Genomic DNA, 20,000 nt, shown 5'->3' with positions numbered 1-20,000 from the left:
AGAGAGAGAGAGAGAGAGAGAATGAGAGAGAAAGAGAAAGAAAGAGTGTGTGTGTGTGTGTGTGTGTGTGTGAGTGCTAAAGAGGCAAGCGCTATCCAAATCCACCCGCGACCACATGCACGCCTCAGACCCGTCTGACAGATCTGGAGGAATACCCCCTCCTTCTCTTCTACCCTCCTCCTCCTCTCTCTCTCGCTCGCTCACTCTCTTTCTCCAGCCCCCTCCTCCTCTCCTCTTGCTTCCTCCTCCCCCTCTCCCTCCTGAGATCTCAGTGTGCACACACAGGCTCCACCCTGTGGCGGTACAGAGAGGAGAGGAGAGGAGAGAGAAGAGAGGAGAGAGGAGAGAGAGGAGAGAGCAGTGGCAGGAGAAAGAGAAAGAGAGAGAGAGAGAGAGAATGCTGAGGTGAAGTTACCATTCTATGTACAGGATGAGAAGAAAAGGTCTATGGAGGAGGAGTTTATGTACAAACAGAATATCAAATATCAGAGTATAAATGTGTGTGTGTGTGTGTGTGTGTGTGTGTGTGCTGCTGTGTGTCAGCTATACAAGAAAGTAGAGGGGGAAAAATAAACAGAGAGAATGTTTTTAGTGGTGTAGTTTCTGAATGATGACTGGACTTCATAAAGATGAGGAATATGAGTTAGTCTAAATTGTGTGTGTGTGTGTGTGTGTGTGTGTGTGTGTGTGTGTGAGAGAGAGAGAGACAGAGAGAGAGAACTTCAAAATAAGGGTGTGTCTGAGCGAATGCATTTGTGGTTGAGTCTGGTAACACTCAAGCCTACAGCTCCACTTTTGCTAAAGAGCCGCGCCCCTAGTAACAGGACGCTTCTGCAATTCAACTTTTCATCACCTGAAAACTAACAGCATCCAAAAGAAAACCACTACACCCATCTTCCACACACACACACAGAGGTCATGCACACACACACACACACACACACCCCAAAGGAATGGAGAGGAACTCACTTATTCAGTACGCCTACACACTGGGTCACTGTATGCACAAATGCACTCCTGAGAATACCTCGATTGTTCTATAACCGCTCATGTGTATCTTCACTATTAAGTCACATCTCATTACCTCCAGGCCTGTTTGCACTGCTTATGAACCAACACAGGCACCAACACAGTCAGGACCCACACCAATCAGAACTCATGTCATTTCAGACCAGACCAATCGCTTTGAACATAACATGATTTAGGGCTGAGGAGCAAAAAAGGGGCACTAAGCCCCCGCTGACCTGGATCTGCCGGGTAAGAGGTTGTAAGGAAGAAAGAGGATTTGGGAGGGGGAATCCCAACACAGAAACTCTTGGGTCTTTATGTACTTGCTACACATACACACACACATGTACACACACATGTACACACACATGTACACACACACACACACACATCTTTCACCTCCAGCAGCTTATCTTGATCAAAACTGACACACACACGCACACACACAGACAGAAAAAAACACATGCATACATGCAAACACATATATGTGATTGAGGCTACATGATGCTTAGCGAGGAACTAATTTCCCATTTTAATTAGCCTCTTAGCAACCCTATGCTTGCCATGCAAATATCCCATTACACACAGCGGTAGCACCAGTGGTCACATGTGGAGACACAGCATAATTAGGGGCATTAAATGACCACTCGTGTGCTCTTAAGCAAGCATTACTTAATTACCTTCATCAATTACCAATAGAAGCCCTCCTTAACGGATCACAGAGTGAGACGGAGAGTGATTTAGCGCGCTGGAAAACGCATTAAGACGCTGACAACACTAATGTGTACAGATAATGATCTGCATCCAATGGTGAATACCTCTGTGTGCCTGTGTACAGAGAGGCTGTTTGTGATAATCCATCTGATATCTGCCACTTAAGGCCCCTGGATGCCAGAGCAGGAGACAGTGCATCCAATCAGCTCACTATAATGACTTCATCCTAACCTGACAGTGAGACACAGGGCTGAGTGGGCTCTAAGACCTTTTTAGTGTACTTCCCTTATTTTTTTTAGTATAGTTAATCTACATACTGCAACTTCTACCCAAACCAGGTGTCCATCACGTGCACAGGCCAAATGTGAACGGTCCATTGACTCCTCTATGGATCTGTCGAGGGGTTTGTGACGAAGACAAAAGCAAGATGGGAATCTACCTTCTAACAGAACTCAGATTAAGTCCTAAACACCCCTTGCAGGACAAAGCCCCTCACTGACGCCCTGAAGCCCCTGCTGGTCTTCAGCTGCGATTACAGCAGGGTGTGTTCCACCACCAGAGGGCTCCAGTGAGCCACACAGAGCTTTGCACATCTCAGAGAATACAAAGGCAAGGCCAGGAAAAGGGCTCGACCATTAAACGTTCTGAGCCATGATCATATAAAAAAGCCCATATAAAAAAGCAGCCCAAGAGTTGAACACAGTGTGAATCGGTACTGACGAGTCCAGTGAACTGGCTGCTGAATGATGCAAGCAGCTGGGCACTAAGTATAGCGGGACAGAGCGGAGTCACCTGTTACTCTACTGGTCTGCTCCTGGCCTGGCTCAATGGCCCATCTGTTAACAACCGCAAAGCCTCACATCCTGTATCCTGTTTCACTGAGGGTGTGTGTGACCCTGGGTGTGGGAGTATGATATAGACAGAGACAAAAAAAACAACACAACTAGAAAGACAGGTACACTAAGAGGGAAACAAAGAGTGTGTGTGTGTGTGTGTTTTGTCTGTGTGTGTGTCTGTGTGTGCGTCTCTGTGTTTCTGTGTGTTTCTGTGTGTGTGTGTGTGTGTGTGTGTCTGTTTCTGTGTATGTGTCTCTGTGTTTGTCTGTGTTTTTCTGTGTGTGTGTGTGTGTGGGGGGGTGCGTGTGTCTGTTTTTGTGCCTGAGAGCCTATGTGCCAAGCAGAGAGCAAGCAGAAGAAAAACAGAACATAAAAACAAGGGAGCGAATGAACAAAGGGGAGAAGGCCAGAGCTTCATTTTTTTTTTTTTTTTTTTTTTAAGAGTGGAAACTCTCCCGCCTCACCACCAGGAAAGACAACACCCGACCCCCCCTTCTTCTTCTTCTCCTCCTCCTCCACCCTCATCCCTCTCTCCCTCTCCCGCTCTCTGTCTGGCTTGCCTCCTAAGCCTTCACACGCAGACAATGAGCTGCAGAAACAACTCTCATTATGGCCAGCGGAAAGAGCCTCCATTTTAGCCCAGTCAGCTCTGCAGCTCCAGAACTGTTTTGAAAAGTTGAGGCCTGTTCTCCCAGAGTCTCACCCTCTCCCACCACAGAGCCATTCAACCCCAGACAGGTTACGCTTTCAATAGGGGAGAGAGAAGATCATCCCTTTCTGTCTTCTCAAGATCAAACTACCATTTATTTTTATGACACCAAACTGCATGCTTATGAGACCATAATGAAAGTCATAATGATATTCTAAAGACTGAACAACACATCATAGGCTAGTATGCGGTAAAACCGTCAAACAGTCAAATGTCAGTATGCTGAACGTAACGAAAAAAACCTCTCCTTCCTGTAGATGTGGTTTATCTACTTTCTTGTAAGTAGCATACACCGGATGCACATAGAAATGTGTTACATAAATGACCGTGTCAATATCTCCGTTGATCTTTGTGACTTCAAAAAGATCTCATGACTTCTCTGCCTCCTTTCACTCCGTGTCAGGTGAGGTGAGAGGCACACAGTACCTCTACCCACGACCACGTTTAACCCGAATCATTCTGAAAAGCATGCTGGTTTGGGTTTGATGTGAGTAGGCCTCCTCAGATCCAGATCATACCCAAACACAATCACAATCACAATCCTGAGCAGGAACAGCTGATTGAACTGTTCAGTATGTCTAATGGCCTGAGGAGCACGGCAGCAAAGGCATCATGTGTGTGTGATTTAGACAAACAGGTGTCTAAACCACACACACACACACACACACACACACACACACACCTCTTTTTCATGCCAAGGACTCAATAGGTTCAAGCAAGCAAACTGTAAGTGTGCCAAACACACACACTACGGCACATGCAACCTAGCCAGCCAGAGGATTCGTCAAAGAGGCGTTTATACTGTAGCTAACAAGGACCTGATATCATCCACCCTCACACAGACACTCATACACACTCTTATGGACTACTGCTGGACAATAATGAACTCCAGCCAGCCACTGAAAGATTTATTATCGTGTTTAATGAAGAGATGGATCATTTGAGAGATTTCGTGTGAATGACAAACTGAACGTGTAATTTACAAAGCTGAGGCGGGCAATATGTGGGAAACTTTTCAGAGCCGTTTTACAAGAATGGTAAACATTACCAGTGAAAGTCTAACAGGTGTTTGAGGTCGCTGCCTCTACGCACAAAATGGTCTGACACAGTTTAGCAGTTTTGTCCCAGCAATAGTTATATTCACTGTGAAGTACACTTGTGAAGTTTGAGCATTTAGTACAATAATATGTACACTGCTTATTCAAAACTAAAATATGTAATACAAAAGATGTAATTCTGTGTAGATCTGTTGCAAAGGTGTTATTGCTAATAAAGCAAATGTTATGTTATTATTATATGTCATTATTGCATTTAGCTTTAAACAAAAATGTATACCTTTTATTTAGGCTACTTAAGGAGCACTGCCACAGCCAAAGAAATACACTATAGCTAGTTGTCACTGCTGTGTACAGAGGTTTATCTGAAGACATCATGGCAACCTAGGCTATAGCGGCAATATTTCATTAGCTTACTTACAGGTAGCCTACTTAAAACCAATGGCATTTTTAAAAATACATATGGACACTCTTAATGTTTAATAGGCCTATAAGCAGTTATAGATGTGTTTAATCCGCGTTATTAGTACAGGCATCACATAACAGTTGCCTTGAGCGTCTGGCATATTCTACAGTGAATGGACGGGTTGAATATGCAGTGGGCTACACGTAATGTTGTATCTGAATAGACGACGACGACGACCTGTTGCTGCAAACCAGTGTTTTGTGTCACAGAATGTGCGCTGACATTTGAACTAATGGCACTTTTTCAAAGGCATGACCACGGGCTATATCATATAACATGTAAACAATCCTCGTTAAAATACTCACCGACTCCATCTTCTGCTTTGAGAACCATTCTAGAATCAGCTGGCCGGCTAATTAGTTAGCTTACTAGATGTTTACGTAGTGCGCAGAGGCGAACAGCGAAGTGGTCACAGTGTGGATGGTTAAATTTGTATTGTCTATTGTATAAACTGGAGAGTAGTATTCTCTAAATAACCACTATTCAGATTGCAGAAATTAAACTTGCTAACTTCAGAGTTACAGGTCTCAACGACAGTGCATCGCAACAAAACGCCACCGGATGAGATCAAAGGAGGACTCACGCTTCGCAGGCTGGGCGTGGCTTCCAATGCTGCGCTCCCACAGTAACCAATAAGAATGTGCTTTCAAAGCCGCTATATGCGCGGCGAGCACACACAGACGCACGCACACACAAATCCACAGTTGTTGGCAGGAGAGAATTGAGTGACAAAGGCAGGAACTGAATTCCACAAGAAAAAAAACAGCTGTCACTGGTGTCACAGACTTCTTTTCACTTTCTCTCAAATGCACAAACACTGTAGACTAAGTTCCTTTTTACAATATCGCTGTAATTGTCTTTGGATAAATTTACAAGCCACTTCTCATTGCCATAGTTTATGTTTGCATTTGTGGCAGTTGAATGTACAAGTTTTCTCCAAACCCAAATGCATAATCATACAGAATCATACAGAGGGATGATATGTGTGACTGTTTGCTTGCTGTTGCATGGATACCTAGTCTAAATCAAGCAAACTACCTCAAAGGCACAACCACACAAAAGCAATTTGACATTTCCAGTGGGATTCTCACAGACCATATCCCATAACCACAGATCAGTGCCCTATGAGCTCACACTACCCGTGAGTCTGAAAAAAGTCACAAGTGCGCATAAAGTATCTTCACATTTATGGTTGAACAGTGTCAAATTGGAGAAAGCACGCCATGAGAATGCATTTCAACAATAAAGACTTTATCCTGTCATGCCTGCCAGCCTCATCCTGAAGTAGTGTGACTCCACCACAAACTGCATGAGAACAGTCAATAACACTCTCTCCCCCCTCCCCCTCCCCCGCCCTCCCCCCTCCCCCTCGTAGCCTTCTTCTTTCCCACCATCCTGGTTGCAAATATGAAAAACAACAATCTCATATTCATTTCTCACCAATGCTCTCACGAGTAATCCATCGGAGGCTAAATGTTTAAATGCCTGTTTTTTCTTAGAGACAACAGCGCTAATTGGCACCAGCTTGTTGATTAGAAGTGAAGGCATTTAGTGGAGGGTTTTGTCACACAGCGATGGGAATCACATACGTTGTAAAAGCAAAAGGGCACAAAGCGAGCACAGAATGCCATAGAGAGATTAAAGACAGATGTTTCATTCATGCAGTCAAATGAGTGAGACCCACATAATCACACCGTTCATTCATGAAAGCATGAATCAGAGCATGTCAGTGAACACAGCGAGAATTACAATCCTAATGCAGCCTGACAAAGAGTATGACAATTGAAAGCAAATGGTTTTGCAACATGCCAACACAGAAATGAAATAACTTATACAAGCGTATGAGCGTATAAAGTGTGTGGTCCTCACAGTATGCATTTGAATGAAACTGACAAGATCAATACTGTGTTTTCCACCATTCATTTCTACGAATACATCTGATAGAAACCCAAGAAGGCCTGGAGTGTACAGCTCATTAAAATGCTAGGACAGAATTAGACTGGTCTCACATGAAGGTCACACTGGGCTGCCCATGATTTATCCGTCTCCGATGTCCACACAATTACAGTCAAGTGATTTGTATGCTATCTACATAACGTCTTATGGCAGAACCCAGACTTATGGTGTTCATTAGAGTGCTGAAAAGATTTGTGCACTTTCCATGGCAACAGATCGGGAACAGTTTCTTTCTCTTCATATCCAAGTCAGTTTCATTGTGTGGGTTTGATTGGATTTGGAGTGCCTGTTTGATGAGGCATTATTTATTTAATGTTCTTTTTTCCAAACAAACACTCAGAGTGTCTGCTGAGGAGGGGTGCGGTGATAGGGGTCAGGAGAGGTGGAGATGGGTGGAGGGTGCAAATCACACACATAGGAATGCCTTCATATGTGCTTTCATCTCTTTAAATCAGATATTTACAGCCAGCACTAAGGTGGTGCTACTTCTCTCCATCCTTTCTCTCCCTCACACCCTCTCTCTCGCCCCCTCTTTCTCTCTCTCTCTCTTTTTTCTGGGCTGCCTTCTTCAACTGGATTTCATGGTCCAGGAGAGCACCTGTCTGGAGGTAACTGATTGACTGGCACATTTGTAAACAGGTTTGTAAACAGACAACTAGTGAGGGATTACTGAGATGCCCCCTTCTGGTCAAACATAGTACCTACAGGTCACTTTACTATAATGACCACAGCATCAGCGGTACTGGTATTTTCACTGTTCACTATAATCCAGGCAAAACTGAAGTAAAAAAAAGCTTATTAAAATGAAACCTAAAGAAATCTCTGTATCTGTGTGTGTATTTGTGTGTGTTACATGTATTGTTTGTGTGTTTGCATCTTTGATGTGTGTGCGTGTGTGTGTTCACACCTGGTGTCTGTGTGTGTGTGTGTGGAGGTGTCTCCGCCAGAAACAGAGGTCTTTTAACCAAGGCGACAGACTCCTCAGCGTCCCACGGCTCCGCGCAGTAGCAGCTGAGAGGAGAAATCGTCAACAATAAAGAAAGAAAAGTGCCTGCCTGGTGTTATGCAACCGTCTCCCTCCAATGTGTTTCATTATTAATGCAGCTCCCTCAGGGGTCCCCTCAATGCCTCTCTGTGCAGGCTGCGTCCGCTGGTCTGGATGCACACGCAACACCACCCCGACGTAATCAACAAACAACAAACAAGCCCTATGAATACAAGTGAGTTTGTATGTCTCTCTCTCTCTCTCTCTCTCTCTCTCTTTCTCTCTCTCTCTCTGTGTGTAAAAGTTCAACCAGATGATCTACTTTCACAAAGGAACAGATTTCTCTGCGCCTTGCACTGGGTCCCAGGCTGTTCAGTCCCACTGTTGGAGCCTATCCCAAATGCGTTTGTTTGTGTTTGTTTGTAAGTATGGATGTGTGGAGGAACATGTGCGCCATCATCATGACTGCCTTCTTCAACACACCTGAGGTCTGTGACGGCGCCGCCCTGCTGTTCCATAGCTCCATGGCCAAGTCTCACCAGCTGCAGGAGCATTGCTTGGTTACCATACATTCTGTTTCCATGGTATCTCTCTGTTTCTCTCTCCCTCTCTCTGTCTTTCTTTTCTCTCTCTCCTTCTTCGTGTCATAAGTCAGAGACAGAGAGAAGCGGAGAGAGTGCTGTTGACCATGAGATATGTGGCTCATGTCATAACTGGCCAAGAGAGCAGGGGGATTTGGGACAAGCCTCTGTTTATGTCAAATGTTTGTGTCAACACCCCAAGCAAGAATGTTCAATGGAACGCAATTCATTTCAATGTGGTTTTAATGTGTGTTAAGGGGTGTCTGTTTTATAAGTTTGTGTGTGTGAGAAAGAGAGAGAGTGTGTGTGTGTGTGTGTGTGTGTGTGTGTGTGTGTGTGTGTGTGTGTGTGTGTGTGTGTGAAAGAGAGAGAGAGTGAGTGTGTGTGTATGTATGTTTGTGTGAGATAGAGAGAGAGTGCGAGTGTGTGTGAGTGTGTGTGTGTGTGTGTGTGTGTGTGTGTGTGTGTGTGTCCAGTCCACACTAACAAGATAGGACCAGCAGGACAATATTCGCTGCCCCATAAAATCTTCCACATACTCATTGTGACGCACACTGAAACACACTCACACACATACAGTATAGCATGGCGTACAGCAACCCACAACAAAGAAAGTCCAAGAGCAGCAAGGCAACCTATGATTATACTTTCATCAAACGCCCTTGATCTCTCTCTCTCTCTCTCTCTCTCTCTCTCTCTCTGCTCAGTTCTCTTCACATGTGTTTCTCTCTCTCTGGAGCACTCCTGGTGTACATACACAAACTCATATACAGTACATGTACACACACACATATGGTGCATCATTTATGTGTGACTTTAATCATACAAGCAAACAGAGAAAGAGAGGGGAGGACAGTGAGAAAGAGAGAGAGAGAGAGAGAGAGAGAGAGAGAGAGGTGGCTGAGAGCAGAGCCTAATCTGGATGGCGTTATCACGACTCAGAGCTCAACCTCCTACAGTCCTTCTGCTCGCCGGAGGCTACTCACTCACTCACTCACTCACACACACGCGTGCGCACGCGGGCAGACACACACATCATATGTCCCGGGGAGGGGCGCTAACCACTCCACACATGGGCGCCGCTCTCAGCGGGCACCAGATGACGTGTGAGATGATGGCGTCCAGGGCTCGGCCTTCCCGCCCGCCCGCCCGCCCGCCTGCCCGCCCGCCCGCCCGCCTGCCTGCCTTGCGTGAGCCCAGGGCTTAGTAGGGGAGTTTTCATATGTGACTCACCTCGCAAACTCACAGAAACTGCTGCCTCCTCAGAAACAGAAGAGGCCATCTCCAGAGAGCTTGTGTGTCAAAGCAGGAAGCCATTTTCACGATTATCTTTACTCAGGACTGAATGTAATTTCCCTCGAGTGTGTTTATGTGTGTGTGTGTGTGTGTGTGTGTGTGTGTGTGTGTGTGTGTGTGTGTGTGTGTGTGTGTTTGTGTGTGTGTTTGTGTGTGTGTGTTTGTGAGTGTATGTATGAGCTGCTTTAATTAGGACTCCTTAACCTCCATAAACCAGGGGCCAAGAGAGACATAGACCAGGTGTATTATGATTATTACATGCAAGAAGCTCTCTCTCTCTCTCTCTCTCTCTCTCTCTCTCACAGAGAGAGCTTTGAGTGTAGGTGTTGTCTGTGATGAGTAAGGAGTTTCAAAATGGCTGATTCTCAGTGATGAAAGGGCATTGGAGAGATGTGTGTGTGTGTGTGTGTGTGTGTGTGTGTGTGTGTGTGTGTGTGTGTGTGTGTGTGTGTGTGACAGAGAAGGATGGCACCTAACGGACATCCTCACCCAGAATAGAAACACTAATGCACTGAAATGCATCTTCACTTTAATATTACAACATTTCCCCACAGATATGAGTGTTGATTTTGTATGCATGTGTGTGTGTGTGTGTGGGGGGCTGTGCGTGTGAGTGTGTGTGTGTGCGTGCGTGTGTGCGTGTTTGTGTGTGGGGCTGTGCTCCCTACAAGGCAGGAAGGGAAAATAAGTTTTTATCCAGAACAAAATGAGGCCACTGACAGAGAACAGGACATAAAAATAACCAGGGGCCCATTTCTCTGTGGGGATGTGTGTGTGTGAACAGACACTATGTTTATCAGACCAGGGGCCCATTTCTCTGTGGGGATATGTGTGTGTCTGAACAGACACTATGTTTGTCAGACCTGAACCGACCCGAAACAGGATCACGACCCGAGGGCTAGACTTCAGACTGGGGGAGGGATACAGCACCTCCATGTACTGCACATGCCCACTGAAGGGGGAAGGATCTAAGTGTTTTGGTCACATCCCCCAAAAAGTAGCTCCTCAGGGATGCATGTTGGGCACAGAAGGGCCTGAGCTTTCCTGTTGGCATACAAGGTACACATGTGTAGTGTGTGTGTGTGTGTGTGTGTGTGTGTTAGTGATGGGAAGTTCGGATCATTTTACCGACTCGGTTCTTTGAATCTCGTTCAGTAAAATGAACAAATCTTTTTTCGAGTCATTCGTTCATTTCGGGGGGGGGGGTGGTGGTAAGAGAAATTCCTGCATTAAAATATTGTGACACTAACACTAACACTAACAACATAACACTGTATCATGACAGTCTGGATGATTTGAAGTGGTCATTTATTATCACACTAGCATTCAATTATCACGGCAAACTATTACGCTGAACCCTAAATAAAGTACACAAAAGTTAAAATAACGAAACCTGTAATTATTACTTGTGAAGGAATATCATTCACGTCTTACTAAACCTAGCCACGCGAAAGTGAACCGAGAGAAATTCCTGCATTAAAATATTGTATCATGACAGTCTGGATGATTTGAAGTGGTCATTTATTATCGCACTAGCATTCAATTATCACGGCAAACTATTACGCTGAACCCTAAGTAAAGTACAAAAAAGTTAAAATAACGAAACCTGTAATTATTACTTGTGAAGGAATATCATTCACGTCTTACTAAACCTAACCACGCGAAAGTGAACGAGGTAAACAAATCCTTTCTGTTTCCTCTTCTGAGTCTATGCAGGTCACGTGAAAAATTATCCTAAGATCCGTATCCGAAGACCCAGTCAAAATGAACGAATCATTTCTGTTTTCTCTAGCTACCAGTGCTGAGCCTATGCAGGTCACGTGGAAAATGAACGAGATCTGATCTGTATCCGGCAGATGAACGAGTCGTTCACCTCCCAACCGTGTCTTCGGGTAAATGAACGATCCGGCAGATGAACGAGTTGTTCACCTCCCGACCGTGTCTTCGGGTCAATGAACGATCCGGCAAATGAACGAGTTGTTCACCTCCCGACCGTGTCTTCGGGTAAATGAACGATCAGGAGGTGAACGATTCGTTCATCTGCCGGATACAGATCTTCGGGTCAATGTTTCGTTCTTCTGCCAACCGAGTCTTCGGATCAATGATTCGTTCATCTGCCGGATACGGATCTTTGGATCATTTTTCACGTGACCTGCATAGGCTCAGTACTGGTAGCTAGAGGAAACAGAAATGATTCGTTCATTTTCCGACTCGGTCTTCGGAAACGGATCTTTGAATCATTTCCCACGTGACCTGCATTCAACGAATCATTTCTGTTTCCTTGGCTGAGCCTATGCAAGTCCCGATGCGTGGCCACGAGAAAATGAACGAATCTTTTTTTTGAGAGGACTCGTTACTCTCGAGTCCTTGTAAGGATTCACTAGTGTGTGTGTGTGTGTGTGTGTGTGTGTGTGTGTGTGTGTGCATGTTTCTGTGCATATTCTGCATATACTGTGCGTGAAGACCAGTGAATATACACATTGGTGCATGTGGGTGGATATTTCGAATTTTACATTACTGTGTGTGTGTGTGTGTGTGTGTGTGCAGGCCACACTGTAATCCCTCATATATGTCTCATTCATAATGAATGTGCTGTAATGAAGGGGCCAGTCAATAATGAATCTCCCTCTGAAAGACACTCAGCCCTGATGGGAAGGACACGGCCACTAAAGAGTCACCTCCTCAGCCACGCAGAGTTGGAGACATCACCTACTCTACCATCCATCATAAGGAACTACTCTTTACACCACAACCCTTTACCATAGCAATTGTGTAATCTGAGACTATCATCTATTCTAACAGTTGGACCTATGGAGGTAATCTATGTATTTAATAATAAGCTCTTAACAACATGGGTGTAACAAGATAACATGCCCTATGAAGGTCATTTGTTGTACAAGGCAGTAAGGAGTTTTTGTCTAAAACTAACCAACTAAGATGGTAATCTAGGGAGGTCTCTAAGGCTGTTTTTACAGGTGTGTGTGTGTGTGTGTGTGTGTGTGTGTGTGTGTATGTGTGAGTGTATGTATGAGCTGCTTGAATTAGGACTCCTTAACCTCCAAGAGAGCCAAGAGAGACATAGACCAGGTGTATTATGATTATTACACTCAAGAAGCTCTCTCTCTCTCTCTCTCTCTCTCTCTCTCTCTTTTACAGGTGATCCGTTTTGCGGGTCCAAGTCGAGTACGATTATTCCCCCTCCCCCCGCTGGTTTCTTTACACATTGTCAGTTAATGTCATTAACACGTAAACAGTGTGCAGATGGTATTTACCAATGTCACTACACAACAACGCAAATTAATGTATGATTAATGGAAAGCTTATTACGTTTTTTCATCGTATTTTTGTTAATTTGGTCCGTTTTGATCTGCCATAAATGATCAGAATCAGAATCAGAATCAGAATCAGAATTCTTTTAATGGCCAAGTATATTTACATATACAGGAAATTATCTTGGTGGTTGGTGCATAGGACATAAAACACATAACATAACAACAAAATAGCAAAAACAAGAATAAAAGACAAATACAGAATATTAGATAATAATAAATAATTGCGAATTGGAATTGGCAAACCCAGAGTCAGTGTGATGCAGGGGGCTTGTTTGTGAGCACCACTGCCGTGGGGAAAAAACTGTTCAGGTGGCACGAGGTTTTGGTCTTTATAGCCCGGAACCTTCTGCCAGATGGGAGTCTTTGGAATAGGTGGTGACCGGGATGGGAAGGATCAGCGATGATCTTGCATGCTCTCTTGCTGGTCCTGGAGTGGAACAGGTCTAGGAGAGACGGCAGGTCGCAGCCGATGACCTTCTCGGCTGACCGAATGATCCGCTGCAGTCTGCCTTTGTCCTTTGCAGTAGAGGCAGCGAACCAGATGGTAATAGATGAGGTGAGGATTGACTCAATGATGGCTGTGTAGAACTCGACCATCACTTTCTGCGGCATGTTGAATTTTTTTAGCTGCCGAAGGAAGAACATCCTTTGCTGGGCCTTCTTGATTGTGGAGGTGATGTTCTCCGCCCACCTTAGGTCCTGTGCCATAATTGTTCCCAGGAATCTGAAAGACTCCACAGTGTTAACTGGGGAGTCACACATGATGAGGGGGATGGTTGCGGCTGGGCTCCTCCTGAAGTCTGCTACCATCTCTACTGTTTTACAGGCGTTCAGCTGTATGCGAGCTGCTCGGATAAGGAGGTTTTTGCTGAGACAGGCGGCAATGCATGAATTTGGATACATGCAGACAGACATCCAAAGCACACATGCATGTCCTCAAGCGTGGATTTCTCTTCTGAATCCCCCCTACAGCTGTGAGATCAGCTGGCTGGCTGACTTGAACACAATGAAATGTCCTCCTCATTCCCAAGCAGACCTCCCCGGCTCCACGGCTGTACTCCGGACAGGCAGAGAGAGAGAGAGAGAGAGCGAGAGAGAGAGAGAGAGAGAAAGAGAGAGAAAGAGAGAGAGAGAGAGAGAGAGAGAGAGCACACAGGGAGGCGGCAACTCCACGGCTGTACCTCGGACAGGCAGAGAGAGAGAGAGAGGGAGAGAGAGAGAGAGAGAGAGAGAGAGAGAGAGCACACAGGGAGGCGGCAACTCCACGGCTGTACCTCGGACAGGCAAAGAGAGAGAGAGAGAGAGAGAGAGAGAGAGAGAGAGCACACAGGGAGGCGTCAGCACTCATGGAGTCAGACAGAGACCAGCTGGCAAAGGGACAGGAAATAATCTGCTTCTATCACAGCAGCAGCTTCAATGCCACAAAACATCCATCATCAAAACTTTTCCACTTTTTTAGAGTTAAGCTTTTTATGTCTTGAGAATGTGGATAGTTTGAATGAGATGTAACAAAGAGAGATTAAAAGATGACAGACAGATAGACATACACACACACACACACACACACACACACACAGACATAGACTCATATACATACTTTCTCATGACTACAAACACACACTTCCCTAAATTCTGGAATTGAGGAATTCTGATAGTGAAGGGCGCTCCAACAAAGAGAAAAATATTCAGACACATTGGCCCTCATTCTCAAACATTTTCTGAAGTTTCTTCTGAAATGTTTCTTACGGGCTTCGGAAAAACAACGTAAGCAAAAGACATCCGCCAAATTCATGCACGCTTGAAAATGTGGTCCTACGCAGCAGAAGTTTTCTGGGCTGTGCTCCCCCGGAAGAGTTTTCTTAAATTGAAAGCGCGTTCTCGTGCTCCTGAATTTGCATACATACACGCCCGGCCAGCTCCTTATAAGGGCACGCAACCGTAGTGACGTGTGCAGTCGGAATCGACTTAAGTGCTTATTTATTTATTCACTTACATTTGCAGTGTTCGTGTACATTACATTTAGTCATTTAGCAGACACTTTTGTCCAAAGCGACGTACAAGGGATAGAACAGTCAAGCTACGAGCAATAGAGACCTAGTGTAACAATAAATACTACTTTACATAAGAAATAGAAAAACAAAATAGTGCTAGGCAGTTCGTTCCATCAACGTGGAACTACTTGAAAATTCTGGATTGCCGTACTTGCACAGACGGCTGTGCCAAACAACGCTCACTAGACGAGCGCAGCATACCGGTGTAGTCCTTTTATTTATTTTATGACATCACGGTTTCTTGTAGAATCATGACTATAGGCCTACATGTGAAACGTAATTGTTAATGATACTTTAATCCGAGGATCTGTAGAGTTGATGTGAACGCAATCACCAACGATTTCTCACAAATTCATTAACACGGAAAACACTGGCCATGTTACGACTGCTATTTCGAGTTCGGAAAGTCTTCTGAAGTTCAGAGCAAATCCCAGATGAGAAAACTTTCATGAATGCCAAATGTTGTCCTAAATCCAATTCCTCTTAAATTCCTCTTAAATTCTTCTTAACTGCGTTCGAGAATGACGCCCATTGTTGCTCAAAAAGTACTGTCTCTCTCACACACACACATACACCCAGACACCCTCTGACTCCGACACACACACACACACACACACACACACACACACACACAGGGGAGAAAGAGAAAGAGACTTTTTCATTAAGCACCTGGCGTGACATAATTACAGAAGAAACTGGAGGGTGGGGTAGGGTACCAAGGAGACAGCCAGATGAAGAGACTCAAACAGCATGCTCGCTTTACAATGTGTGTGTGTGTGTGTGTGTGTGTGTGTGTGTGTGTGTGTGTGTGTGTGTGTGTGTGTATGTGTGTCTGTGTCTGTGTGTGTGTGTTGTACGTTCAATTACAAATAAAGAGGCCTCACACTCAGTCATACTCGTGGTGAATGAACAGAAAGGCAACCCGAACCTTATTGTTCAGGTCAGCTACTGACAGATGTAGCTATCAATCAATCATATATATACATTCCCAAAGACACATCAAGTGCAATAATGGCACTCAAAGTGTGCCCCCTCACTCAACCCCCTCATGGTGGCAACCTTCGAAACAACATCCTCTGCACATCACGTGACCTATGTTATTATAGCCAATCCATATATACACATACACATCACGTGACTTATGTTATTATAGCTGATCCATACATACACATACCAGCAGAACAGCTGAACTGGCTCAGAAAATAAGGGCGGAGTTGGTCTTTCCCGGCACAGATTTTTTTTCTTTTCCACTCTTTTCCATTGAATTCATTTTTTTCTTTTCTGGCACTGTTCATCCATCAGTGGAAAGTTGGAAAGTAAATCACCATCAACACATGATGTCCTCCCAGGCAAACATCCTTCTCCCCCCACTCCCCACACACCACCTCTGGGCCTCCCCCACAATAGCACACATGCCTCCACTTGGCTAATTGGGACTGGATCAATGGCTGGAGACGCACTTTGAGTGGCGCACGAGGAGACAGCAGGAGCTAATAAGTTGCCTCCTTTCTTATTTATTACCAAGAGCTTCTGCTTTCTCCCTCTTGTCTCCCCTGCCTCACAGAGCTGCAGCTGCTTTATGCTCTCAGGGCTTTGCCTGGGGGGGGGACGACACAGAAACTCACATCCTTTTAAAGGAGAGCGGGCAAAGCCCACAGCCAAATCCCCCTTTTCATATCTCCTCTTATAAAATTACAAAATAAAAATAGCCAAATTTGACCCAGGCAGCACTGCAAACACAAGGAAAGGAGCGGCACGGCCATTATGACTTCAAAGATCACAGCAGCACGACTGGGTTCTAATGGTCTCAGGCTCACATGGAAAAGAAGAGGATATGTTTATTATTACAGTGATGGAGATGGTCGGTGCGGTTGTTGGAGATATTAGATTTGTTGATGATTTTTAGATAAAACTAGATGGAGCCTGTGGTGAGGTGAGGTGAGGTGATGTTACGTGACGTGACACGATGTGAGGCTATTTGTGGGAACGTGATGAAGGTGTCACAGGTGCTCCCGGCAACGGCACTGCTGAGAAAATGAGTAGCTAAAAGAGGGGGAGATAGGGCATGGGTGCAGAGGAAGAGAGCGAGAGAGAGAGAGAGAAAGTTAGACAGAAGGGGTATGGGTGCAGGGGGACATGGCATCGACTCCACATTCTCAGAGGAAGAGAGAGAGAGAGAAAGAGAGAGAGAGAGAGACAGAGAGAGAGATAGAGAGACAGAGAGAGAGAGAGAGAGAGAGAGAGAGAGAGAAAGGTAGAGACAGTTAGACAGAAGGGGGCAGAGGAAGAGGAAGAGAGTGGGAGGGAGAGAGATGAAGGAGAGGGAAGAGATGCGATCCCACTGAGCTATACCTCTACACACACAGATTCTCCACACATGACACTAGCATGTGTTCTGGTGGAGGGAGCTTGCCATGGGCTTATAGAGTGACGTGTGGGAGCCCGGAGCAGTTCACAGGAATAGGATATTACCTCTGGGATGAGCCTCCTCTCCGCCTGGCTTAGTGGTACTGGGGTCAGGTTGAACTTCCACATGTGAAATACCGGAGTGGAAGTGTTGCGTGATATGTGTTTAATTGAGACAGATCCAAATACTGTGAAGCATTAATCTTCATATGCAATATGTGTGAGACTATGTGTGAGACTATGTGTGTGTGTGTGTGTGTGTGTGTGTGTGTGTGTGTGTGTGAGTGTGTGTGTGTGTGTGTGTGTGTGTAAGTGTGTGTGTGTGTGTGTGTGTGTGTGTGTGTGTGAGACAGAGTGAGTGTGGGTGTATGTGTGTGTGTGTGTGTGTGTGAGTGTGTGTGTGAGTGTGTGTGTGTGTGTGTGTGTGTGTGTGTGTGTGTGTGTGTGTGTGTGTGTGTGTGTGTGTGTGTGTGTGCATGAGTATGAGCTTGAGAGGGTGCCTGTGTGAGAGTGCGTATTCATTTTAAAGCAGATGTGAGCAGCAACTAAGCCTGAAGCGGCTCTGTTTATGAGCTCATTACTCACTGCACACTAGTACACACATGAGCAAACACACACACACACACACACACACACACACACATATACACACACACACGCGTGCAAAATAAAGGCACACAAACAGAAAGAGTCCTCTGGTAATATGACAAATGGAGATAGATGAAGAGAGTATTGAGTAAGGGAGGACTGTAAGTCTTGAAAGAAGGCTTGTAGAAGACTGAATCAGAATAATGTATGATACATGATGGACATAGTGAACGGGTTAGAAGACCATCCCTCTGAGGCAGATGTAAGGGAGTGTGTTGTTGTTGCTGTTGGCAGTGATGGTTTGTTTGTTTGTGTGTGTGTGTGTGGTTCAGTTCATCGAATTAAACAATGAGTCCCCTCACATAACACTTCTACTGTCGTCACCTCCTCGCCACTTTCAAAATCAACCTTCTCTTCTCCCTTTTTGTCTGCTATCCAATCTATTATGTGTGTGTTTATGCATTAGTGTTTCTGTGAGAGAGTGTGTTTGTGTGTGTGTGTCTGAGTGTGTGTTTAATGACAGCCCACACAGAAGCACAAATGACTCTTATTACTGGTAATAAAGGAACTTTCTAGACTAACTGCACAAAACAACCTTTCCTTGATCAAGTCATGCTTTTTGTCTAACTTGGCACATCTAAAATGGCACAGAGATCACATCCAACCAACATGCTGAATGTACGTACTATTTCAGAATGTACGGAACGTCAAAACTCAATTATTCCAGCACACACTGGCCATTCCTTTTAGTTCATACACAGAGATCCTTGTTTTGATTATCACATCATGTGTGGGTTGGTGTGACTGTATCCCATTTGTGGCTCCACCGTCTCTCTCTCTCTCTCTCTCTCTCTCTCTCTCTCTCTCTCTCTATCTTTAGCTTTAATGAAAAGCGGACTGAAATGTTCACGGGGACCGAGATGTTGCCTGGCCTTGACTGTGGTCTCCTGTGTCAAGCCTCTCAACAAAACAGCTGACTCTGTCAAGCACAAATTATAGGGAAATCACTGGCCTCTATGCAACCTGTCATTCACTGAGGCCTTCCATACTAAGCGTATAATCCACAAGACATTATTTTCATTTCAGTGAGTGCAGTCAAATACTTTAAAAACAAGGGGGCTGGCTTGTCTTCACAGACCAATCTTGAGAGATCGTACTAACAATCCCTTCTAAACGCACAGAGCTTCGTCCGCTCCTGGCTTTGGCACTTCCAGCTTGGATGAGCCCAGACTTCTGGTTTGCTCTTCTTGTGGAAAGGAGCTGGAGTTAAACATTCAACTTTTTTAGTCGTCCCATGGCACTTCTAGCTGTTTACTGCAGCTGGATGTTGGAACCTGCCCGTCTCCAGCATCTGTCAGTTTAGCTGGGAGCACAAACACGAAGGCGCGGGCGTGAGATGGGGTAGAACACAGACGGAAACCAAATGTGTAAGCAGAGGGACCAGGTAGGGACCCAGGGGCATCTAGTTGAGCATGTAATTACCTTGTCATAATGGGCAAAGAAATTACTATACGCCCGTGCCTGTCTCTGAGCTGATGCCTAGAAAACACACACCAGCCTCTCAAAAATAATTTCTGTGGAATCGTTCAATTCACAAAATGCTGCGTCAAGCACTTGCTCACACTCACACAAAAAAATCAAATCAAAACAATATTATTGCAGTCTAAATATGGATTCCTCCAGAGATATACTGTAGGTCCATATCATATCACAGAGGTTTCATAACGCAGACGCCTTTGTTCGCTGTATTACAGATGTAATCCATTGAGAAAATGAACCCGCCGAATTGTGTTGCAAGCGTCTTTAAGAATCACCTAAGTGATAATAGTCATTTCTAAAGCACATTTTAACAAGGTGTCCTTTGGAGTGAATACATATTCTGTAACTTCGTCCCTGCACAAAGTAAGCCAGGAGGATGAGGCTCGACATAAACACCTACTGGCACTTCTATCCTCCCGGCTCTCTCTCTTCGCTGCAGAGTTGCGGCAGTGATCACCCAGGCAGGGTGGGACAACAC

The 20,000-nt window shown here is 45.1% G+C and overlaps 1 protein-coding gene across 3 annotated transcripts in view; it reads right to left on the bottom strand.

Moving 5' to 3' along the window:
* cyth1b (cytohesin 1b) overlaps nt 1–20,000 on the bottom strand; it is a 65,973-nt gene that overhangs the window by 29,116 nt on the left and 16,857 nt on the right. Inside the window, exon 1 of one of the 3 annotated variants that reach the window (XM_031560596.2) lies at nt 5,094–5,374. The exons of the other annotated variants lie outside the window; for them this stretch is intronic. Coding sequence (XP_031416456.1) covers nt 5,094–5,121 — 28 coding nt within the window. The 5' untranslated portion in view covers nt 5,122–5,374. Of the gene's footprint in view, nt 1–5,093; nt 5,375–20,000 lie in introns of those variants that run through there. 3 annotated transcript variants of the gene reach the window in all.

This window comes from Clupea harengus, chromosome 23 (assembly GCF_900700415.2).
Source record: "Clupea harengus chromosome 23, Ch_v2.0.2, whole genome shotgun sequence".
Lineage (NCBI taxonomy): Eukaryota > Metazoa > Chordata > Actinopteri > Clupeiformes > Clupeidae > Clupea > Clupea harengus.
The sequence above is the reverse complement of the archived record's forward strand: the minus strand, read 5'-3'. Positions and strand labels throughout refer to the sequence as shown.